The 22,725-nt window shown below is 50.1% G+C and overlaps 2 protein-coding genes across 2 annotated transcripts; both read right to left on the bottom strand.

Annotated features, from left to right (window-relative positions):
- Nucleotides 1-836: 836 nt before the first annotated feature.
- HOXA11 (homeobox A11) lies at nt 837-3,225 on the bottom strand (the record flags this gene model as incomplete). Its single annotated transcript, XM_084280109.1, has 2 exons — nt 2,543-3,225; nt 837-1,069 (listed from the first exon to the last, which is right to left on the bottom strand). Exons 1-2 carry the CDS (start codon nt 3,198-3,200, stop codon nt 837-839), a joined length of 891 nt encoding a protein of 296 aa, XP_084136235.1. The 5' UTR covers nt 3,201-3,225.
- Nucleotides 3,226-18,404: 15,179 nt separating this feature from the next.
- On the bottom strand, nt 18,405-19,942 carry HOXA13 (homeobox A13; the record flags this gene model as incomplete). The annotated part of the gene is made up of 2 exons (XM_084260086.1): nt 18,405-18,649; nt 19,270-19,942. The coding sequence occupies 2 exons, from the start codon at nt 19,940-19,942 to the stop codon at nt 18,405-18,407; spliced, it is 918 nt and encodes a 305-aa protein (XP_084116212.1).
- Nucleotides 19,943-22,725: the final 2,783 nt, after the last annotated feature.

Raw genomic sequence — 22,725 nt, 5'->3', positions numbered from 1 at the left:
ATTAAAATTTGCTAATTTTTTTCAGTGATTGTTTCTTTACGATATATGGCGAATTTATACCTGATTTTTTTTTAAAGTAAATAATTCTTTCATTTAGTTCTCTTTATTCCCCCTACCCCTTCTTCCCCACACCCCCAAAGGAAACACTATTATACCCATCACTACATCCATATTACAACTGCTCGCGGTTGGCCTCGTGAAGGTGTAGCCATGTCATCCCCCCCTCTCTTTAGTTCTGTGGTGTCGTGTCGTGTGTCGTCGTCGTCGTCCCCCTTAAATTCTCCTTTAAAACCCATGGGCAATGGAGCACTGCCTCTAATCTAGACATTTCCCGCTAAGGAAAGACAAAAAAATACCCCAAAAATTATCTCTCAGAGTTTATATTCCGCAGTGGTCCTGGTTGGGTGAGCTCGACCTGGCGATCTCCAGGCAGCTGCTCCGCAGCAGCACAAGGGGCGAGGGAGGGCCGGGGGTGGGCGAGTCCGGGAGCAGAGAGGTGCCGTCCCCGCCTGTGCCTGCCGAAAGCGGTAGCAGGGTGAGCCCCAGTGCCTGGAAAGGTAAGAGGTATGGATTCTGCAGTCAGAGCTGACGTGCACGTTTAGAAATGGATGCCATGTGTGTCAAAATCAAATCGATTCCAGTTGATATGTAAATATATATATATATATATATATAAAATCACCGTGGAAGTTCCAGAGCAGATTTACATGTATGTAAAACCTTGGATTCTTCTAGTCCCGCCAGATACACACCTCCTTCCTCCACGTAACCCCGTGGCTTGACCTTGTCAAGGGCGAAATCTGAATTTAATCTCGTCTTGAAAAACGCTATGAGTTTTAAAGTAGTGGATTAGCTGAGTAATATTGTAATCGGTCCCTGTTAATTTTTTTTTCTTTCATTCTTCTGTTCTGAAACCATATTTTCACTTGGCGGTCGGTCAGATTGAGCATTCGGGAGAGCTGGAGGCGTTTCTCTTTGTTTATGTAGACACTGAAGAAGAATTCCCTTTCTAACTCTCTAATCTGGTATTTGGTGTATGGGCATCTCTTTTTACGGGTACGTTGTCCACCTGTGGAGTGAAAAAAGGCAGAAGCGTTTGAAACCCGGCGGGGGCCGGCGGCGGGGGCTGAGCACGGGTGGTGGGGGGACACTCAGGCAAAACACATTAATATGGAAAAGATGCCTTTTGCCCACTCCGGGGCCAGCGTTGGCAGGTCTGAGGCTGGGCGCCAGCCCTCCGCCTTGGCGGGTGCGGGCAGCCTGGGACTGGGGCCCGCTGGGACCCGTAGCGGCCGCGGGCAGGGCGAAACCCCCGCCGAGACGCGGGGATCCGGCCTCGCTGACTCCGCGGGGAGGGCGGCCGGAGGAAGAGGTGGTGGCGGGGGGTTCCTGCGGATTTCACGAGCTGGAGGAAAGCCTTTGTAGGCTCCTCCGCCGACAGCCAAGCACACCGAGCTGCCCCGGGGAGCAGCCATCACCTACCTGGCTGCCTGCAGCCCGCAGCACGGCATCGGGCAGGGAGACCTAGCGCCCAGCCCTCCCCGAGCCCGGACCCGGACCCGCTCGGATCTCGCCCTCATTCCCTACGCTAATCCCGGCTCTACGTCCCCAGCAGAGGAAAAACCTCGGAGCTCAAGGCTAAGGCGCCTCATTCTCCCCCAGCCGGCTTTTTTAAAGCACGGTCTCCACTGCATCGAGGTATTCTCCTCTCGATTAGCCATTACGGTTTTAAAGTTCATTAAGCAGAATATAAAAGGTTTCAAGGTTCAGGAGCTCTTTACATTAAACGTTGCTGCTATCCCTTTAAAAACTTCCTTTTCTCGTACAGTTCATTGTCGAGGTATTTTTTTCCCCGAGCCGTACACTAGCTTTGCCTTTTAAAAAGCCCACATAAAAAAATCAGACTTTGACAGATTGAATAACAATTGTAAGTAACAAACTGTTGGACAGAAGGCAACACGTAATTGCCACAGTGCCTTAGTAAAATGGCTTCCTTTAGACAAAAAGGCCAGCTTTAGGTTAATTTGTTTCTTTTAATATATTGCTACAGTTCAGGCGGCTACTTTATCTGTTAAACGCTATTCTAGTGCAATCGTTAAAACGGCGAAGGCTTTGAATTCAGCTCCTAACTAGACTTCTGGTGCAACACATGGCTTTTATAAAATCACTGGATTACATTGATATCAAAGGAGTCAGGATCTCCTTTTTTTGCCGAATTTACAGGCACCGAACGTACGTTATTATATTTTCGAGAGTTGACCACAGAGCTCTTTTTTATTATTATTTAAAAAAAAAAAAAAAAAGAGGAAGGAGAAAGAAAAATTTTTTTAAGGCATCCATTGCCCGGTGGGTATTTCACGGCCAATTTCAGCACTAAACACGTGATCTGGCCTTTTATAACAAAGTTTTGTTGGGGGAAATCTAAAGGCCCTTCATAAACCTTATATGCTTATAAAACAGCATATAAAAATTTAACAGCGGCGGTGCGCTAGATTTCAAGCTGCCTTTCCTAAAAGCGCTCGGGCGCTGCCTTTATACGTACTGGAGCTGCCGGATTTCTCCTCATTGTTGCCGGAAGATGACTCGGGGCTGCTGCTGCTCTCCGGCCGCCTCCGCCTCTCCTTCTCCGCCGCCGCCGCCGCCCTGCCGCAGCCGCCCTCCGAACTTGAAGTTGCCGCCGCCGCCCCGGCGGCCGCGGGCGCCTTCTCGCCACTCTTGTCTACCGGGTAGTCCGCCGAGGCGAGGTTTTCCGCCGTGCCATAAGCCGTCTCGAAAAACTGGTCGAAAGCCTGGGGTAGGACCCCGTTCCTGCCCACCGTGCTATAGAAATTGGAGGAGACGTTGGTGCTGGGGTGGTAGACGTTAGCTGTGTTTTTGCCGAACATCTCGCCCATGCTAGCAGTGTTGGTGGCAGGCAAGCAGTCTCTGTGCATGATCTCCTCTGCGGAGTAGCAGTGGGGCAGATTGTTCCTGGGGTGCCATTTACTGGAGGGATCAATGGCATATTCCCTGAAGGTAACTTCTCTCACAGGTTGGACCTGGGGTAGGTTGGAGGAGTAGGAGTATGTCATAGGGCGAGAAGACGGGGTCTGGGGCAAAAAAGAAGGGAGGCTGGAAAAATCAGGACCCGAGACGTAGTAAGTACAACTTGGCAAATACATGTTAGAGGAACAAGGAACACGCTCATCAAAATCCATCATTAGGGCTACCTCGGCTTCTCCGCATTAGCTGAGCTTAACATGATTCTCTAACGCAGCTGCCTCTTTGAAGCAGATCCGTGAAGTAAGAGATGGGGAGACGTAAGCTGACGTGGAAAGCTCTCCCCGGCGGCGGCAGGGAGGTGCGGTCACGTGGCCCGACGTTGACATTGACGAGCGGCGGGTCCGGGCCCCGCTCCCTTTGTGGCCATCGCGGGGGGAAGCAACAGCTCGTCGCCAGCGCCTAAGGGCGAGCCGAGCGCAGGTTGGCCGGGGGGCGGGAGGTGGGGGGGAGGTGTGGTAGCCTTTCGGCGTGGGGGGGGGGACACACAAAGCCGCGTTGCCACTGCCCCAGACTTAGCCGCCCGGCTCATGGCACCCACTGGCTCTGGAGCAGAGCGGCTTAGCAACCCCCCCCCCAGGGTTAGGTGAGACCTTTCTGTTTGTTTGTGTGCTTGCTGGGGCGTTCGGCGGCTCGCTGGCAGGCTCCGAGAAACAGGGCACAGGAGAGGTGCAGTCACGGTTTCTTCTGGAAAGCTGCTTCCGAGCATAAAATGCTCCCGAAGAAATCGGCCGGGTTTTGTTCTGTGTTGGGTATTTTTTTTCTCTCTCCTTTTATTTTTTTTTTTTTTAATTTTTTTATTTTTTATTCTGGTTCGGTTCAGTTTGGGTTTCACCAACCCCCAGCCCCCCAAGAAAATAATAATAATAATAATAATAAAAAGCCCTCGCCCCGCAGGGTTTTTCTGGAAACGTTACTAGGAAGAATGTGCCAGGGTCAAGTCTGTACTGATTTTCATGGTGAATAGATTACATGCTTGCATTCATGTTCACTTCCGAAGCGCTTAGTGTCTTCCTTCCCTTACTTACATATTAACCTCAAATACCCCGCGCGGCTTCAGCCAAGCTTTGCTGGAGGTACTTAACAATGTCGGGTTCCCAGGACGCAGGTTCTCTCTCTCTCCTCACCCCATCCAAACCCTCCCTTGCCTCATTCGCAACGCCAGAAAACCCTTCAAGTCGCAGACCACGGAGCTAAAGAGTGTTTGCTGATCTCTCCGCCTCAACGCTGCCGCTAAATACTTGGAAAAACCAATGGATATTGGGCTACCCCGGCTTGACAAATACTCCGAGTTTAATTGCCAGAAGCCTAGTTAAAATTATTTGACATACTATTAACCCCTAGGAACAAACTTGCCGTACCGAGATACTTTCCTTTTTGCTTCGTACCGTCGCTGAAGGCTGAGACCCAGGGAGACCTATTTTAAAAACGTGGTTAAACTTTTACTATTGTTGCATGAAAGGGATGATATAGAAAGCGGATTGTACAGGGCAGAGACTAAAAAGTACTTCTCTGCCAATAAAAATGCACACCCCACCGAACGAGCAGAGCCAAAGAAAACAGAGAAATACGCCAAAGAATACAGCACCTTTTGAGGCATGGACATCCCTAGGCTCTCGGAAAAAAATATTTTTTGCTATGCTGATGCTCGATTTCAGAAAAGAAATATTTGGGTTCCGGCTGGATTTCATCAAAATAGAAAAACAGAACGGCAAAAAGGGTATTGTGAAGTCGGTGCTCTTAGGAAATTAGATGTAGTTCAAGATCCGTGCCCCCGTGGACTTTGGAGGCTAATGGAAGGGAAACGAAAATGTTAGGGAAGGAATATTTGGATTTTTCCCCCCTCTTCCTCTGCAGTGCTGTAGAAGTATTTATATATCCGGAGAAAGTTCTCTAGTAAATTCTGGAGATCTTCGGTGTTTAAATGTCAACATCGATTTGTTTATTTATTGCTTAGCTTATCGTAACTGACTCAATAACAAATCTAATCATGTTGTGCACAGAGAAAATATTCTCATTATGTATTTTCCCTACATTATAGTTAACTATTGCGTTTGAATTCAAGCTGTAAATTCAATATTATCAAGTAATTACTTTGTAGTGGAGTAAACTAATTTATTAGCATTAATGTTTATATGCCTTTTTCTTATTTTACAAGGGTTAACGTTCACAAATCAAATGCTCTGGACGTATCCCTGTAATGAACTCTTTATTTTGGTTTGCTGCAAGAACTTCTTATGCTTACTGCATGTCTGCGAGCTGAACTTGAAATTAATTAATTAATCTTCCAGCTTGACGTCTTTGCTAGAAAGTGGATGGAAAGAGATTGCATGTCGTCAAAACCGCTAGCAGAAGACTGCAGTGTCGTTTAGGGATTGTAAAAGGGTTTGGGGTTTTTCCCTCTCTCTCTCTCTCTGTATTTTTATTTTTTCACCTTTAACTTGGGTGGGGGTGCAAAAGCTCTGGTTGGCTTTTTCTTTAGCTCTATACTTTTGCTCCCATTTACTTCCCCCCCGAGCTTTTGCGGGTGTGTGCGTGCGTGCGTATGTGTGTGTGAGGTGGGGTTTGGGGGGTCGGAAGCCCTCTTTTGGTATTCGAGCACTGTTTATTTTCCCTCTATCCCTCGCCAACCTTCAGTTCCGTCGAAGAAAAACCTTTCCCCACACCCTGCACACACGCAGACACCCCTCCCTTCAAAGAAAAAGGAATGTATAAGGATTTCAGTGACTTTGAGATAACAAAGGCGCCACCATTGCAGAGCCTCGCCCCGCCTCTGTGTGATGGCAAACAAATTCTTGCACTTGTATTAGGGCTTTTAAGGCTATAATTGAACACGGCGCGTCTAGGAGAACCGAAAACAGTTCTAGACTGACCTGCGGTTTTATAGCACTTTGGCAGTCAACTTCAGCTTGTGTCAGAGCAGACATGACAGAGCTGCCCAAGGCTTAATCGCGGGACGCCACCTCCTCGGACTCACAGCAGCACCACACCACCCCCCCTTTGCATTTCAATAAATTTCAAACCTTGGGGCTAGAACTGGGGAGCAGAGCTGGCACAGGTTTGTATGGGGCTCTTTCCCGCTCCTCTCTGCAACCGGGGCTGTGGCGCCGTGCGAGGCTCCGCCGTGCCAGAGGTCGGGGCTGCCTCTGGGAAACAAAGGGAAATTAAGGCAAGAAGGGAGAGGAGGCAACTGGAATTAGGCGTGGGTGTGCGTGGGTGTGCGTGTGTGGGCATATGTGTGCTTGCGCGGCACGCACACGTGTAGCCCCGATGCCTACTCTCGAATCGCCGGAGCTGTCGCCTTCCCCCGCACCCCCGCCGGCCCCCCAAACCAACCAGCGGGTTTGCCACGCAAGGGCACCCCAAAATGCCTCCCTCTTCCTCCGGCAGAACAAGCCGGGAAGGTGACGGGGAAAAGCTGCGAGGGGCGCAGCTCGTCTGGGAGCGACTAGACACCCAAGGCACAGGCTGTTCTCTGCTTTATTTGCTGTTAAGTGAAACAGAGATAATGTACGCTTAAAGCCCCGGAATGTGTGGGTAATTGCAGGGAGCCTGCTGTTAAGTTGCTGTGTTCAGCACAATTATCAATGTTGATTATTTGGTCTAATGTTGAATTGCTCTTTTAATACAGTAATTGGGACTTCCGCGTTGAGGAAGGGGGAAAATCGAGCCTTCCCCTCTCTAACCTTACTGAAAACAACATAAACAAAGGCAGGCATTTCGTTTGGAGAAGCAAAATGCATTCGTTACGCCTTCCCATGTATTTCGGCCGGATTAGAGAGGGTAAAAGCGCTCTGAATTTGGGAGTTCTGCTGCAGGACGTTTTTGCAAAGGACAAGCGTGGCCAGGAGGTGGGGAGACTCTGAGCACATTTACCCATGGCTAAGCTAAACAAAGCGAGGGGGGGAAAAACGCTACATCTCGTCTTCGGAGGAGTATAAACAGACCTAGGACGCCTCTATAGACTAGCTTTTATATATACAGATAGCGTGCAAAGGGAACTGTTTAACTTACTACCGCTCGTCTCCAAAAGGTCAAGTTCTATAGTATCTAAATTGTTGCCTTTTTGTGCCGGGTTTTGCTTGAAAAAAAAAAAATTCGAAGCCGACCATTTACCTTGCCAGTAGGGTGGGTGCCTGCAATTAACAGGAGAAACGTATGCTAAAAGGAATTTGCGTCAAGAGGAGCTAATTAAAATATTACACGATTGCTGGCATCAATCGCTGCTGCTCCTCTCGCCTAGGAAGGTTGAGGGGTGTTACGGCTGGAGCAGGGGAAATTCTCTCCGGAATTAGGACAGCGTTTTGTAAATTTGCGCGTTGATTACAGACTACATCGGCTTATTAGAAACACCGAAATCTTAGGGAATTCGCAACGCTGTTGCCAACGAAAAGCGCGAGCCATTCCCACCTTCTCCAATGAAAATAAGGCCAGAAGGTGATAATTCTTCGCAAAATTTGCCTGGAATGCAGCTTGTGAAAAGCGTGGTTATTGTTTGGATTTTAAATATTTCGGGCTCAGAAGTTCATAACTGGCGTTTCTTTTCTGCCTGCCTTTCTGTCCCCTATGGAAAGGAGCCGTACATAGCCATCTATCGCTGTTTGGTTTTTGGGCTGGGTTTGCAGTTTGGTTTTAGTGTGGTTTGGTTTTAACTAAATATTTTTCCTTAACACTGCATCAGAAGTTAGTGTTACAATAGTTAGCTAAAATTTTTCAATTAATTTAAATAATAGGTGATTTTTTTTTTAAAGTGATTTTTATATATCCATATAAATCGCCGAGACGGAAGTCCAGCGCTGTGACATGGGACAGACTATTTATTGTCCAAAACCTGAAGCAGTATTGTTCTGATTTTGGTATGAAACCACAGAATAAAGAAAGAGGACAGAAGTAAACAGGATTCAAGTAATGGTTATTCTGGCCTTTTTATGTCGCATTTAATCCCATTAAATTCCTTTAGAGGCTTGAACGTCTCTAAAGGCTGTGCTCGTATGGGAGTAGAATATTTTAGCGTCACTTTTAGTATCAGTTACCGAAATCCTATCGTTTCCTCTGTCACCTTTTCTACCTTTTTACGTTGCTGAGGTAGAAAAGCTTCAGGGAGGGGTCGGAATTTTTCTTCCTCCCGACCTTCCAGTTTAGTTTGACCATTAGGATTAAACCGCTACGGACCCGAGAAGATCTATCTACCAGTCATTTGCGATCAACTATGATATTTTGCATCCCTTTGCGCTGATGAACACCCGAGGGCTCTATCTGAAGGCAGACCCTGACTCCAATAGCTGAGACAAACCGAAGGCTTTAAAAAAAAAAAAAAGAAAAAAGAAAAAAAGAGGGGAGGCTTCTTCCAGACAGATAACTCTTTCTTGAGCCCTATTTTCCTGCCCTTTTGCAGCCAAAGGATTAGTTATTGTGGCAGACTCCCGGCGCCTTCACAAGCGTGGGGAGTTTCTCATAACGCCGTGTCTCTTCACCCCCCCGCCCTTCTCCAGCCTTGCCGTCCAGGCTCCGGGGCGCTGAATCCCTCCAAATTTTTGTTTATATTTACTGCTCGTAGCTCGCTCTTTGAAAGAGAATGCAGGCGGATTTGGCAATACGGGGGGGGGGGGGGGGGGGGGGGGGGGCGCAAGGAAGTATTTTCTCAAACGGCCAAGTGTATCAGAAATTGATTGACTGACGACGCCACCATAAATGTCTCCTTTTCTCCCCTTGAACGCTCTGCGAGACTTTCCCGGCACATGAAAATGTACATCCAGTCGTTCCTCCCCCTCCAACCTTCCCCCCCCCCACCCCCGCGGCCGCGAGTCTATACAGATACAGGTGCAAGAGACTTCTGGCAAAAACAGGGTGCGGGAAAAGGGTGTCTAGACCAAGCGGCGGGCTCTAAAACGAGTGCGAAAGCAAATTTCCCTCGTTACAATCCTCCAGTACAGAAAAACGGGCACTTTCTACCGCCTCCCACCCAGACCCACAAAGAACCGGGTCGTTAGCGCCGTTTGCAGTAGGCAGGTTCCAGTTCTTTTCCATGCCGATGTATTTTTTTGTGTGGTATTAATCAGAACGGTTTAGGGAACATCCCCAGCGATCCCTTGAAATTGCGGTGCTATTAAACAACGCGGTTATCCCGACCGACGGCCACATCTCCGGCGATGCTCCCATGAAAAGTTCACCCGCAGCCTGGAATGCCGCTTTACCATACACTTAAAAAAAAAAAAAAAAAAGAGACTCCGCCAAAACATTCCCATGTCGAGTTACGTTTAAAAGTATTGCTACAACTGATGCCTTGAACTTGACCTTAGATTTGTTAATCCAGGAAATATATTCAGTGAGAGAGGGGGGAAAAAAATCCTTCTGCGTTGCCTCTGACAAACAAGCATTTTTCTGTCTACCGATTCAGGACGCAAACGACACAGTCAGTTACGAGATATATAATGTGCTCTCTAGATTAAGAGCAGAAAAAAAAACAGAAGGTGAAATGTCTTAACGCCGAGACAAGCTCATCGTAACTAGACTGATTCCTGTGATGCCAAGATCCACACTTTGCCACAGAAATTCAAGTCAAGGTAATCGACTGGGATTCTAAGCTAAATTTAATTTTATAGGATAAGAGGTTCTCTCAAACGCGCATTGAATTTTAACAATGATTTATAAAGGTATTCCCTCCCCCCCCCCCCCCCAAACACGTCAGATTTTACTTTATCACACCGCTAACTTTATAGGGGAGCCTTATTCAGATATCGCAAAACCCACCAAAGTAAAGACATTTCTTCATCAAGGATTTCTTTAGGGGGCGGGTACAGGAAGTATCGCTATACCGGGGCTGTCAAATCAACGACTTCAAAGCCCCAACTTCATATTTTGATGGACTCTCTGAATGCCATTATGTCGAAGGTACCTGTACTCGCGTAACCTTCCTAGGAAGCTGTTTGTCTAACACGGGCTCATAGTACGCGCTGCAGTTGAGGATGCAATGGCATGCCCATGTACAAGCTCAGCCGGCTCTGTAAGGACCACTTCTTGTCTATTCTCTCATATGTCACGCAAAGATACCCATAGAAACAGCTCTCCCTCTAAGCCTAATATGGCTGCTGTTCCCTATGGCCGGGGTGGTCCTTGTTATTTTCCTTTCCCGATTCCTCAAAAAACCGCCGATATTCGCATCAGTTCTTACAGAAATTGGGGCGCAACGACACGACAAGTCCGCACCGCAGAGGCCGGGGGAATTTGGGCAAAATCCCCCGAATTAAAGCAGATGGAGTGTGTGGGTTACTCGTCCTTTCTCTTTCGATTTTATTTCCCACCAAGTGTCCATACAGCACGGTATTTTCATTTTACAAACCCTCACTTATTTAAACATAAACCAACTACTAGCTGGAGACAAAGCCCATCCAAGATAGCTCTGTATTAAAATCTATCAAATTTTTTTTATGCCTACCCGAGGGCACGTCGAAGGGTAAAACCAGGCTTAAACCACCCTGCTTTTCCATCTCTCCTCGCTCAAGCCGGCTAGAGCGACCGATTTATACGATCAGGAATAAATAAAGGCACTTTACTCGGTGCGTTGAAATCAAGGCGATTACGACGAAGTTCAGATTAATTTAAAGTGGCAGGTTACAACACCCGGCTGGCATTTTTTTTCCTCTCTAGATACACGCAGGCAATGGCGCAAAGCAGACAGGTTAAAACATCCTTCCCCTGCTTTCTTCCACACAGAGCCGTCCACCTTCCACGCCGGCTCTTTAACCCTGAAAATCATTTCAGAGGCGAACACACGGGAATACAACAACCGGGCTGGAATAAAAACCGAGGAGCCGCTTTTCCATGGCTCAACTCTCCAAGACAATCCGGCGCAGCACAAAGCCAAGCAACCAGCAGCTCCATCTGCAAGCCTGCCCGCGTCTCGGGCTCTGACCCCAGCCTCTCCTGGCTCACTTTCCTGCCAAGATCCTTCTTTGCTTTCCACCTATGTTATGCTGGGTAGCAACATCTCTGGGAAAGGTGGAGCCAGCACCCAAGCTAGGACAACACTCTTACTTTTCACAACGGGCTCTTGGTTCTTTTTAGCATCAGCCCAGGCAGCTTCCCTCTCCCAGGTCCCCCGCAGCACAAGCGGCACTTCGCCCTCAAACACCGTGGGAGAAAGGGAGTGGGGTGGGTGGGCTGTGAGGAGAGCTGGGGGCCTGGGAAACCCTCCACAAAGGCCTTCCAAATGACTTTGCTCCAGTCATGCAGGGGGCTTTGCGGGGTTACCGGGCGGGTGTTTGTTGCTGGCTTGTTTGCTTAATTCACCACCGAGCAAGGGGAGAGGAGAAACATTCAGCCGCTTCCAGGAAGAGCATGAAAATCTTACCCCAGCATCCAGAAGTCTCTCGCCTGCGTAAAAATATATCCCCACGGAGACTGACAGCTAGGATCCCGCGCTGGGTTGTAGACCTCCAGATCAATGAGGATGGACTGCACCTTTTTGTTTGTTTGTTTATTTTGGGTTTTTTCTTTTCCCCTCTTCCTCGTCCCTTATAGATTAAATATGCCCGGTCCAAAAAAAAAAAAAAGAAAAAAAAAAAAAGAAAAAAAGAAAAATCGAGATTCCTTCTCGACCTCTCAGTGACTTGGGGTCCGGCTGATTTGGGGTTTTACATTTTGTTGTTCGAGTTGGTCTGCCTTTAAGCAGACAGAAATCTAGCCACTAGTAGGGCACATCGTCCTTCCTGCCAGCTTCAGGCAAAATGCAGCAATATCACAGGCTAATGACGATTATTGCTGTTATTATGGCTACTATCATTGCTATTTATTTTGTCCTCTCTCCCTCTGTCTGTTCTGGTCCCCTAGGATTTCCGATGGCGATTTGCACACAAGGTGATTGCAGGAGGCTAAAGTGCTGTCTAATTCCACGGATTCCCATCGCACAAGAAGGAGAGGGAGAGGAGGGGAAAAAAAAAAAAAAGTCCCAGTGTTTTTGATCACGGGACACCCGGCCGTTCCTCCCCAGTACACCCCGGGTCACAGTACAGTAATGACCGTGGGTTGTGCGTTGTAGGACTTGACCTTTCCTACGTAGAAGAGGGCGCTTTCCTCTACGCTTACGGGGAGGGAGGGGAGGGGGAGCGGCGGGAGGAAGAGAGATGCTCTCTTTGGGGATGTTTAATCACAGTTCAGATCTAGGAACGGGCAAAGCTTCTGCCTTTCAGCACGCCATGTTGAAACTATTCACTGGAGGAGGGGAAAAAAAAAAAAGGAAAAAAAAAAGAAGAGGGTGGGTTTTTTTTTTTAAAGGGGGGTGCGGAGGAGGGAGGGAGGCCGGAGGGAGGAGGGAGGGAGGAAAAACTTAATGAACATTTGCATTTCGTACCCTAGTTCATGAATCAACTGCATTCAAGGGGGAGGGGGCCTAGGGAGCAGGGAAAGGCTCACGGCGTGGTTAAAACACCCGCGGCCGGACCCCTGCGGCCGCGGCCGGGGTGCATCGGCCCGACTAGCACCCACCGGCCCAGGGGCGAGAGCCACCCCCGTGATCCCTGCCTCTTCTTTTCGGACACCTTTACCGGCCGAGAATGCGCAAGTCTTCAAATCATCGTTAAAGTGCATTAAAACGCATCTAAAAGTTATGAATGGCAACAAACGGCCTTTTAGCGCCTGCCAATATTTTTTTTTTGTATTAAACGCTGTCTTCATTTTATTGCTAACGCTGCCCGCGGAGAATGCTGAAATGCACCAGGAATGGGGCTTTATTTAAACCATAGCATTTATTATTTTTTTAAATAACTTCAATTTATAGGCAAAAGGCCGAGATGCTCACCCCTTCGTTCAGAAACATACAAAATAAAGTCTCTGCTCTGGAAGTAACGGGCAATTTTATTTCCTTTACATTTCGATATCGAGCACCACGTTTTTTCCCGTTTGCTTCAGAGGCCATCTCAGTTAGCGAGGGTTTTTAAGCGGGAATCTTCTTGAGCAAAAGGCGTGCGAAAAAGATATAGATTTGCAGTTCTACTTATCTTTTTCTTTTCTTCGCCCCCCCCCCCTTTTTTTTTTCGGTAATATGCTCCTGTCAAAGTTTATTTCCCATAGCAAACCACCTTTGCTACTGCCAAGAGCTCGAGGCGGGGATAGACTAAATGCCGGATTATTCTCTTGGTGGGAAAAAATACAAAACATTTGCTGTACCCGTCCGGCGGCATCTAAGACGTAAGGCCACTTTCTGTCCATGGGAATTTCAAATCTGGGGGACCAAGGACGCCCAGAATTAGGTGATTACAAACCCACACATCCAAACACCGGGAATTAAAGTATACGTCGCTGAATCCCGCAAGAATTACTTGAAGTGAAACTGAACTAATATTTTTTTGTCTTTAATTATGTTTTGCGTTTTACACCGGGAATGAAATACTGCTCTGACATTAATGTTTCAATAAATACGCTAAATACACAGTAATAACTTGCTCCCTCTGTCCCTCGCGTCCCTCTGCACATCCGCTAAAATGTTATACCTAGCATTTTAATTTCTAGGGGAGCTGAGAAAATAGAGACCCCACTTTGTTTATGTACGTTTTGGTTTTTAAATTTTGTGTTTGTTTTCTTTTCAAATCCTTCTTCCGGCAATTTTTTTTTTTTTTTTAAGTCTGCAAGTAAAACTCCTGTCACATACAACTCTACACAGCAAGCCAGGCACAATAAGTTCCCCACCACCATTTTAAAACGGTCCTAGTAACGCGGGGAATATAAATAATAATTCTCTCCGAACGACGTGCAGGGAGGGACATCGTGAAGTAATGCATCACGTTGCTTAATTATTTTCGTTGGTGATATATTTACTTGTAAAACATATTAGGGATGTATTTTAGGACGCTGGCGGCAGATTGGTGAGAGGGGAATATGCCATACAACAGCAATTTGTACTTGAAAATGTATGTGCCAACAGGTTTTGGACGGTAAATGAAGGTAATAAATAACACGAACACACACACCTACACACCGCCTCTCCCCCACTCTCCGAAGTTACAGCTACCCGGCGGAGGGACGGAGGGATAGGGTCGCGGAGGGCTGCGTGGGTGCAGCCGTGGGTAGGTAGAGACACGGGAGGACCGAGGCGGGGGCACGCAAGCCCAGCGGACAGGGAGTCTCTCCCGGCTCGCTAAACCGCGGAGACCGCGTGTCTCGGTGCCCAGTGTCGCCGTACGGCCGCGGCTCGGAGGGCTCCTCCGGGCACCGATGCGTTCCCCCCAGCACCCTCCCCTCGGGGTGCCCCGGTGAGCAAGGCTCGGAGTTCCCGTCCTTTACTCACCTGACCAAGCTACTCGCCTCCGTTTCCCGAGCCGAACCCGAGGTGAAGGCAGCGGGTCCGAGAGGAGCCGCCATCCCCGCGGGACCGGGACCGGAGCCGCCGGCGGGGCCGCCGCACTCCCGGGTGTCCGGGGGGGAGGCACCCCGACGGGGAAGGGGAGCTCCGCCGCCGGGCAGCCTCAGCCCTGATTCCGACGCCCCGATGGGGACTTTCCTCCGCCACAGGGCCGGGAAACACGACCTGCTCCTCCTGCTGAAGCCTGCGAGAGCCTCGACGCTGACTTACATGGTAGCAGGGGTCCGATCCAAAATGTTACCTTACTCCTGCCAACGATCGCGAGTCAAACGCTCCCCTTTTTACCCTGTGAAATATATATGCGGCAGAGCTATTTGAACAGTAGTGGGAATTTAAATTCGCTAATCCACGGTCGGTCTAGAAATGCTTAGCAGATTTGAACGGTAGGTAGCTCAGTCTGAAAAGATAATCTTCAAACGCTAGCTCCGATTAAAAATTACCTTTTTTTTCTTTAAAAAAAAAAAATAAAATAAAGCTGTTATTTCACTAGTGTCGGCCATATTCTCGCTGAAGGTTTCTTTCAAGGCGCCCCTGAATTATATCGCTCTGGGGCACGGAGTGTGAAAATAGAAGATCCTGTCTAAGATACATAGGACTCGAATCCCGCCTATCACCCTCATCTCCGACCTGCAGTACATGTAATTTGCGGCATGTCTCATGCAATAATTATACTGGTTGCGAAATATAACGGATTAAAAAGAATTATTCACTCGGAGGGAGAACAAGTGTAATTCACAAGTGGCTTTCTCCAGGCAATTTAGCTCCTTCAGGAGAAAGCGTTGCAATGACATAGAGGAAGAGATGGTGTCTGGCGCCTGCGGCCGAGGCAGGTATCTGCGTGGGTATCTGCCCACAGACGGCAGGTATAGTCAGTGGGAGACCGACCCCAGTAGCCAGCCCACAGCCCCCGACCTCCACGCAGGGTGCAACCAGAAGGAGCGGCTGCCTGTGTCTCCGCCAGCCCCAGAGTGGGGTTTTGCTGCCTGTTCCTGCACTGCTGAAAATCCCAGGCTGCGGAGTTGCTGTGGGGGCCTTGGAGGCTGCTGGCTCCCCAGCAGGGAGGGAATCCCACCGAGTTCCCCTCACCCGTGGGAAGCCCAAGGTCCTTTTCTCCCGGGACAGGTCATTGCCCCTCTCAGTCAGCTTTGCGCCCGTGGGTCTTTGACCGTGATCCCTTGCTCCGTGCCGCAGGCCGCGGGAAGGCCGGGTCCTTACCATAAGTGGTGCCCCACATCACTTCACAGGGACTCCCTGGCACTCCGAAGTACAGCCTGACCCATCTCCCCCTCAGGTACCCCCTCTCGGCTATTTCCACCACGGGACGGAGGAAATCTCGCTCAGAAAGTCTCTGCTAGGCCTCCGAAAGGACGCAGCCAGTATCTCCAGGTTGCGCGGCCGCGGATTACCCGCGGCCTGAGAAATCACAGCACTCCACAACCTCGAGAGCTGCGAGCGGCGGGTGCATAAAGTGCCCGCACACCGCGGGAAGGCTTAAATCCCGCACGGAGCGCACAGCCCCCGTCCCGAAAGCCCCCATGGAAAACAGATCCCGCTTCTGCAGGTACTTTTCTTGTAAGCTATTTCCCGAATGTGTTACAGTCAGATCTGAGGGTCGGTAAGCGCTCGGCGCTGATCCCTGCGGAGGTTGGGTCCTTTTGAATTTCAGAGACGCAAAGCTAGAAGCGCACAGTTAGCGCTGGTACATGATACTCTCTAAATGTGCCATAAAGGTCCCCCAATAGCTCTAATTAGAGCTGCAGACCACCGCAGGAGACAGGCGGCGAAAGCAAACCGCCCTTTGTGCCCGACAAAACTCTCCCGCCATTCACAACACCGGCCAGTCGGCGGCTCCTCGCACCGCACCGGCATCCCCCAGCCGGGCACCGGCTGAGCACCGATTTTTCGCCCCCATCTCGGCCTCACCGGTCTCCTGCCACGGCCGGAAAGAGGAGTAAGCGGGGCGCCAACTGCTCCCTGCTCTGCCCTGCGAGCTCAGGCATGTTGTGTGCGTAAGGGTCAGCGGCGGCCCGGCCCCACGCGTGTGCGCGCCCGCCCGCCGTGAGGATGTTGCGCGGGTGCGTGCGCGGCCAGGTGCGCGCGCGGTGGGGAGCCGGCCACGAGGTGGCGCTGTCGGCCCGCGGATGCCGCCGGCGCGAGGAGCTGTCAAAAGTCAAGGTCACAAATCGGCTTTTTTTTCCCCCCTCAAGGTCAAGGTTTCAGGCCTTCCCTGTCCTGTCATCGCCACGCAGCCCCCACACGGCCCCCCCGCCCCCCGACCTTCCCACCGAGGCACCGCCAAGCTGGGCAGCGTCCCCGCGTCCCAAGGGCCGTCCGGAGCACTCCGTTTGCCGGCGAGAGCTGCAGCGCTGCACTGACACGGCCCCGCTCTTCCTCCCCCAAAGCCCCTGGCCCGGCTGCTGAACCACTGCTTAACGTTACTGAAACAGTTACAGTTTGGGAACGCTGGTTATCAGGCATGCCTGCCCCCCAGTGAGATGCCGTCCAGAACAAAACCCAACCCAACCCAAGCCACCATATATACATAAGCTACATAATGGAAAAAACCAGTATTACAGTTACAAGACAGATACATTATATTTTTCTCATGAAATACACGTAGGTATCGAAAAATAAAGAGGGTTTTTTTTCAGGTTTTGTTACAGTGACTATTTTATTAACAGTATTAATACTACTATACCTATCTACACGTCTTGGGTTTTCATTTTTTTTCAGTAGAAATATAAAAAAAAAAAGAGGGTGCACAAGTACATTTTCACAGTGCGCTGATTTTTTTTTTTTTAAATTTATTTACAAGATAGCTTCTTATAGTGAATAAAAACAAAATAATGTGCTGGTTGAAATAACTGATTGGATTAAAAGGTGCTGTAAAAGAATCCCTAAACGTTCTACTGCGGCCTCATAACAGACAATAAACAAGGAGAAACGACTAATTACTTATAGATCAAAATATAGATTATATAAATCAAAATACTTCTGGGGAAAAATGTATTTCAGTTCAAAAGTTCTTGGGTATTTTTTTTCCAGGAAGGTTTGTTTTGGATTTTTTTTCCTAAATTATTATTGTAAAGAAATGCCAATATTCACGTTTTTTGTATCTACCCAGAGTCAGTATTTTAAAATTTCCGGGGAATTAGAATATTAATTCTTGAAGATTATTTGAGGGTTTAAAATAGGCAGAATCCTTGAAAACATATCTACTGTATGGTCTGCAGGAGAAAAAAAATAAACAACAGAAAAACCCCAGTTCAGATGGAAAATCATCTTTTGAAAACAAAAAATAAAACCAAAAGACATCTCCAAGCAATTACTTTCCTTTCTATCCCCACTAGTTTGCGATGTTTTTAATTTGCTATCAAGATAGATCCTCCACAGAGCTTCCTTCATTACTGATGTCTCTGAAATCCTTATTCAGTACCTTCGAGGTTTATTATTACTTTTTGACATTAAATGCATTGCTTAAAAAAAAAAACATACAGTAATTGTACTTTTTATTTTCACTATGGTTTACCTGAGCAGTCATTCAACATACAGTTTGGATTGCAATGGAAGAAAACCAGCTTATGTGTGTCCACATCGACCTCCTCACGTTAACCAGTTCTCGCATCGTGGCCACGAAGAGTCTTCTCAAACAGTAAGGTCGTAGAAGTACTTACAACTTTCTCAGAAAATCGTGTGTCTTAATTGCAAGTGTATCTCTCGGGGCCGGGCGTGTGGGCTTTACTGTCTGTCAGTGATACTGGCTGGCTGCTTGGGATATCAGGAGAACTGTCAGTTTTAACCATTTTGCTACAGCAATATTAAAAAAAAAAAAAAAGAAAAACAAGAAGAAAAAAAAAAGAGCTATAATTCCAAAGATACAGATCTCTTGTCCTGAAAGAAGAGGTTCATTGTCTTTTCTCTTTTTAATTATTATTAATAATTATTTAAATCTGAACACGAAAAGAAAAAGTTCTGAAACTTGAGTTGCTGCTTCTCCATTTTTAATCCATTAACTGGTAGTCTTCAATTTGTTGATCACTTTTTTCTCTTTGACCCGTCTGTTTTGGAACCAGATTGTGACCTGTCTCTCTGACAGATTTGTAGTTGCCGATATCCTCCTCCGTTTGTCTTTGGTTATGAATTTATTTGTAGCATATTCCCTTTCGAGTTCTTTTAACTGGACCTTTGTGTAAGGCACTCGTTTCTTTCTCCCACGTCTGTACGAGTTCGCGTCGGAGGGATGCGAAACGACGTCTGGAACAGAAAAACCATGCAGGCAAGCGTTAGAAAATCGCTCGACTCGCTTAGGACATCTTCAAGTGGTACAGGGGTTAGAGTTACAGCGCACTCCTCCGCCTGCCCCGCTCCAGCTTAGCTACTAAAGCCCGGCTCTGCATTTGGGATTCCTCTTTCCTGGCCGCGGCAGACAGCTTTTAGGCACGGAAAGGCTCGCTTCTGTCAGACAGACAAAATAACAACAAACCCCATGGAGCCCTGCGAGGGACTCCGGGAAGAGTCGCGCGGGACTGCGGCGATTTACGCAGCCTTAGTGCGCCGGGGTCTATGGAAAATAATACCGCAGACCTTCCCGCGGCCCTTTTCAGCTGTTTCCTCTCCCGGGGCCGGCGGCGGGGCCGGGCGGGCTAGGCGGGATGCGCCGTGCACCGGCGGGGGGCAGGGGGCGGCACCGGTGCCGCTCCGGCGGCGCCGGGGCATGTGCGGGCCGGGGAGAGACAGGGCCGGGGAGCACGGGTGGGGCGGGAAAGGATCAGCCCGGGGATGATCCCGGAGCCCTGCCGGCGGGATACCCGGGAGGGGCGAGCGGGGGAAAAGGAGGGGGGGGGGAGGCAGGGGGAGCCATGCAGGTGTATTACCCTGGAGGGTGGATTTCCAGAGGTGAGGCGGCTGGCTTTGCTCCTTGGGGCAGTACACTTGCCCGTTCCACCCATTGGTGATGGCCCAAGGCTGGTAGCTGTCCATGGGAAGCAGGGGGTCGTGGCGCGGCTCGCCGGGGCCGCCGATGGCGGGCACCACGGGCATATCCAGATAGCCCGGCACTGGCTGGTAGGGACCGGCGGCGTAGCCCTGGTAAAAGGCGAACTCCTTGGCCCGCGACGTGAACTCCTCGCCGGAGACGGAGGTGTCCATGTACTTGTCGGCGAAGGTGGAAGCGGGCTGGGCGCAGGACTTGATGGCGTTGTGGTGGGTCATGCGGCAGGGGTAGTAGCCGCCGCCGAAGTAGCCGTAGGGCAGCGCGGCGCCGGAGGAGCTCTGCACGGCGGCCGAGCAGGGGCTGCACTGCTTGACAGCGGGCTCGGCCATGCCGGCGGCGGGGGCCTCGCTGGAGGTGTAGGCGGCGGCGCTGGGGGCGGCCAGGGGCGCGGGGTGAGCCATCAGGTTGCGGCAGGGGTTGGCCGCCGCCGCCGCGGCGAAGTTGCTGCCGGCGTGAAACCCGTCCATGTTCTTATTGATCTCATCCAGGCTGTTGTCGTAGAGGAACATGACGGGCTCGATCCAGCGGGGGTGGAGGAGCACGGAGGCTGTCATAGCCCGCTCCGCATTGAGACTAGTGGCTCTTTTTTAAAAGCCCCAAAGACTGAAAAAAGAGATACTCAATCTCCGGGACTTGACCAACGCTGACGCGCCAGTGTCGCGCCAGGCCGGCCCTCATTGGGCCGCCCGCCCCCACGTGATATGCAAAGCAGCTGATAAACATCTGAAGGAATAAAGTGGAGATAATTAAATAACGCAATAACCGCGCGGGGCCGGGTCCCGGCCCGGGGGCGCGGGCACGGGCGCGGGCACGGCGCGGTCCTGCCGCCGCCGCGCGGGGCGCGGGCGCCGCGGGGGAGGTGGGGGGCGGGGGGGGCCCGCCCGTCCGTCCGTCCGCCCTCTCTCCTTCCCTCCTCCTTCCCTCCTTCCTCCCTCCGGCCCTCCCTCCCCTCGCCACCGAGGCGTGAGCATTTTGGCCCCGTTGTTGCCACGGCGCGTTCCCCGAGGTGCGGGGCTCCCCCCGGCACCCTGCCTGATTTCTCCCCTGCGCTGCTTTTCCTCGGGCCCTCTCCGCCCCGAGAGCCGCGGAAGCCCCGGAGGCCTCCCCTTATCTCCGGGAGGAGATGAACCGCACCCCTTCGACCCCCATCCTCCCCCGGTCTGAACCGCCGCGTCTCCCAGGGGAGTGCTGGCGGGGCCCCGGCCGGGTGGCGCAGGGAGCCCACCACAAACCGCGGGCGGAGGAGAAGCGTTCCTCGGGCCGCAGGCCAGGCCAGATAAGGCTCTCGAAGCGGAGCTTCCCGGGGTCCTTTCTGGGTGTTTTCCTCCTTCCTTCCTTCCTTTCCGCCCGTCGAAAGCCCAAGACCCATCTCTCGCCACAAAGCCTCAGATGTCAGATAAGAGAAACTGACCTGGAGAACACGATTTTATTTATTATTATTATAGGATATTGTCTTTATTTATTATTATTATTATCATTAGGATGGGCTCGGGGAGCGGGAGGGTTAGCGGGTCTCAATCGCGTTTCCGCTGTATTATTTGTTGCTGTAATAATAAAAACCGGGGCCTACAATTTGGCTCGAATCTTTTTTTGCCTGTAAATTATCACTTCGACTTGTACAGTGTGCGCACGGACCCAGGGTGCTCTTTTGTGCCGGGAAAAAAAGTGGTTTATTGGCTGAAAAAATCTTTTTTATTGAAGGTCATACCTCTCTGCAAGCGAAAGCTAGGGAAAAAACCCACAATTGCATTCCCTTTTCATGATAAATATTGCAAGTTTTCATAGGACGAAATGCCATTTTTAATATTACCCGCAACTCCCACCAGCGCGGATGCGTTCGTCCCCGCACGCAGCATTCAGTCATTCCCGTACAACCTTGAACTCAAACCGCTCCATCACTGAGCTATCAATAAACTTGACCTAAAGCAGCGTCCATCTCATCGTTAACAGCTCTCAAGCCCTCACGCGTACGGACAAACCAGCCCCAAATACTCCCATCCTGAAAACTAATTAATTTCTCTCCCCCCCTGCCCAATTGCATGTTGCTTTGTTTTGCGCCTGACAGCTCGGCGTATTTATTATCCTATTGTGCTTCCCATTGACGTTGTAGCATTGTTTTGCCCGCATGGCTACAAGCGCGGAGCAGTCCCGGGACGTACATTGTTACCGAGCAGGCTCTTCCTCGCCTGGCGCAGAGCTGACAGCCACGAGAAGTAGCCATTTGGCTCCCAGGGATTTTTTTTTTTTTTCCAAGGGTCTTTTTCCGCGCGATGGGTTGGGATACCTGAAGTCGCTGTCATTGCCCCTGCTAATTTGGCAGCATTTTAGCCGCTTGCTTTCCTCCATTGTAGCCAATAAAGAGTTCCCATTTTGACTTCGCGTACTCTTTTTCCGCATTCTTCCTCATGGCCAAAAGCAAATATTTATTCCCCGCATATTTTTCCTTTTCTTTCAGGCTCCAGCTTTGAAACCTGTGGATTCCCCCGGCCAAACATCGACTGACTGGCATGAATTGGGTCGGTTTGTTTCCCCTCTGGTTTCTCGAGGCTGCTGCTGAAAATCGCGTTGCGGCGGAGCGGGAGGAGGGTGGGGGAGTCGGGGGGAGAAGGGGGAAGGGAAGGCAGCTCTATGGGGCAGCGCTGTTTTACATACGGGTTAGACACGGCTAGAGGCCAAGGTCAAGTTGAAAGTTGCAGTCTAGCCAATGTGAGAACTGTCATTCACAGCCCGAAGATCTGTCTGATTTGCTAAAAAGCGGGTAGCCATGAGAACACTAATCTCCCCAGTTCGCCTCCCTCACCCACACCACCCCAGTCGCAGGCCGCCCCTGCTCCAAACCCTCCAAACTCTCCTCTCTCTCGGCCGCGGAGCGTTTCTCGCCTATCTGCCTCTGCTTTTCGAGCCCCTTTCCATAAGGAAGGAGAAGCCATGTGAAACCGTAGCTTCCAGCCCCGGTGCAAACTGTGCAAGTGGTGGAGGGTTGGGGGGGTGGGGGGGGGTGGGGAGCAAAGGGGGCGGGGGCATCCGGTCTGCTGAGTTTTGGTGGTTGTTTTTTTGTTTTGTTTATCCACTTGGGGCTGTTCCAGCCCTGTATACGAAAGGGAGAAGGGAGGTTAGATTAAAGAGCTCTCTTTCCTCTCTTCTCTGCATCTCTCCCTCGCTCTAGAGCTCTATTTAATCACCAGGGAAGAGGGCCGTGCTTTTCATTGTTGATAAGAGCAGTGATACAACTGTCCCCTTCCCCTGTTTGCCATGACGTGGGTGGGAGTCAGGGAATGGGACCGTTTCCTCAACATAGGCAAAATGGCATCTCGGACGCAGCACCAGAAAAAGTTAT

The sequence above is a fragment of the Gallinula chloropus genome (genome assembly GCF_964237585.1).
Source record: "Gallinula chloropus genome assembly, chromosome: 2".
Lineage (NCBI taxonomy): Eukaryota > Metazoa > Chordata > Aves > Gruiformes > Rallidae > Gallinula > Gallinula chloropus.
The sequence above is the reverse complement of the archived record's forward strand: the minus strand, read 5'-3'. Positions and strand labels throughout refer to the sequence as shown.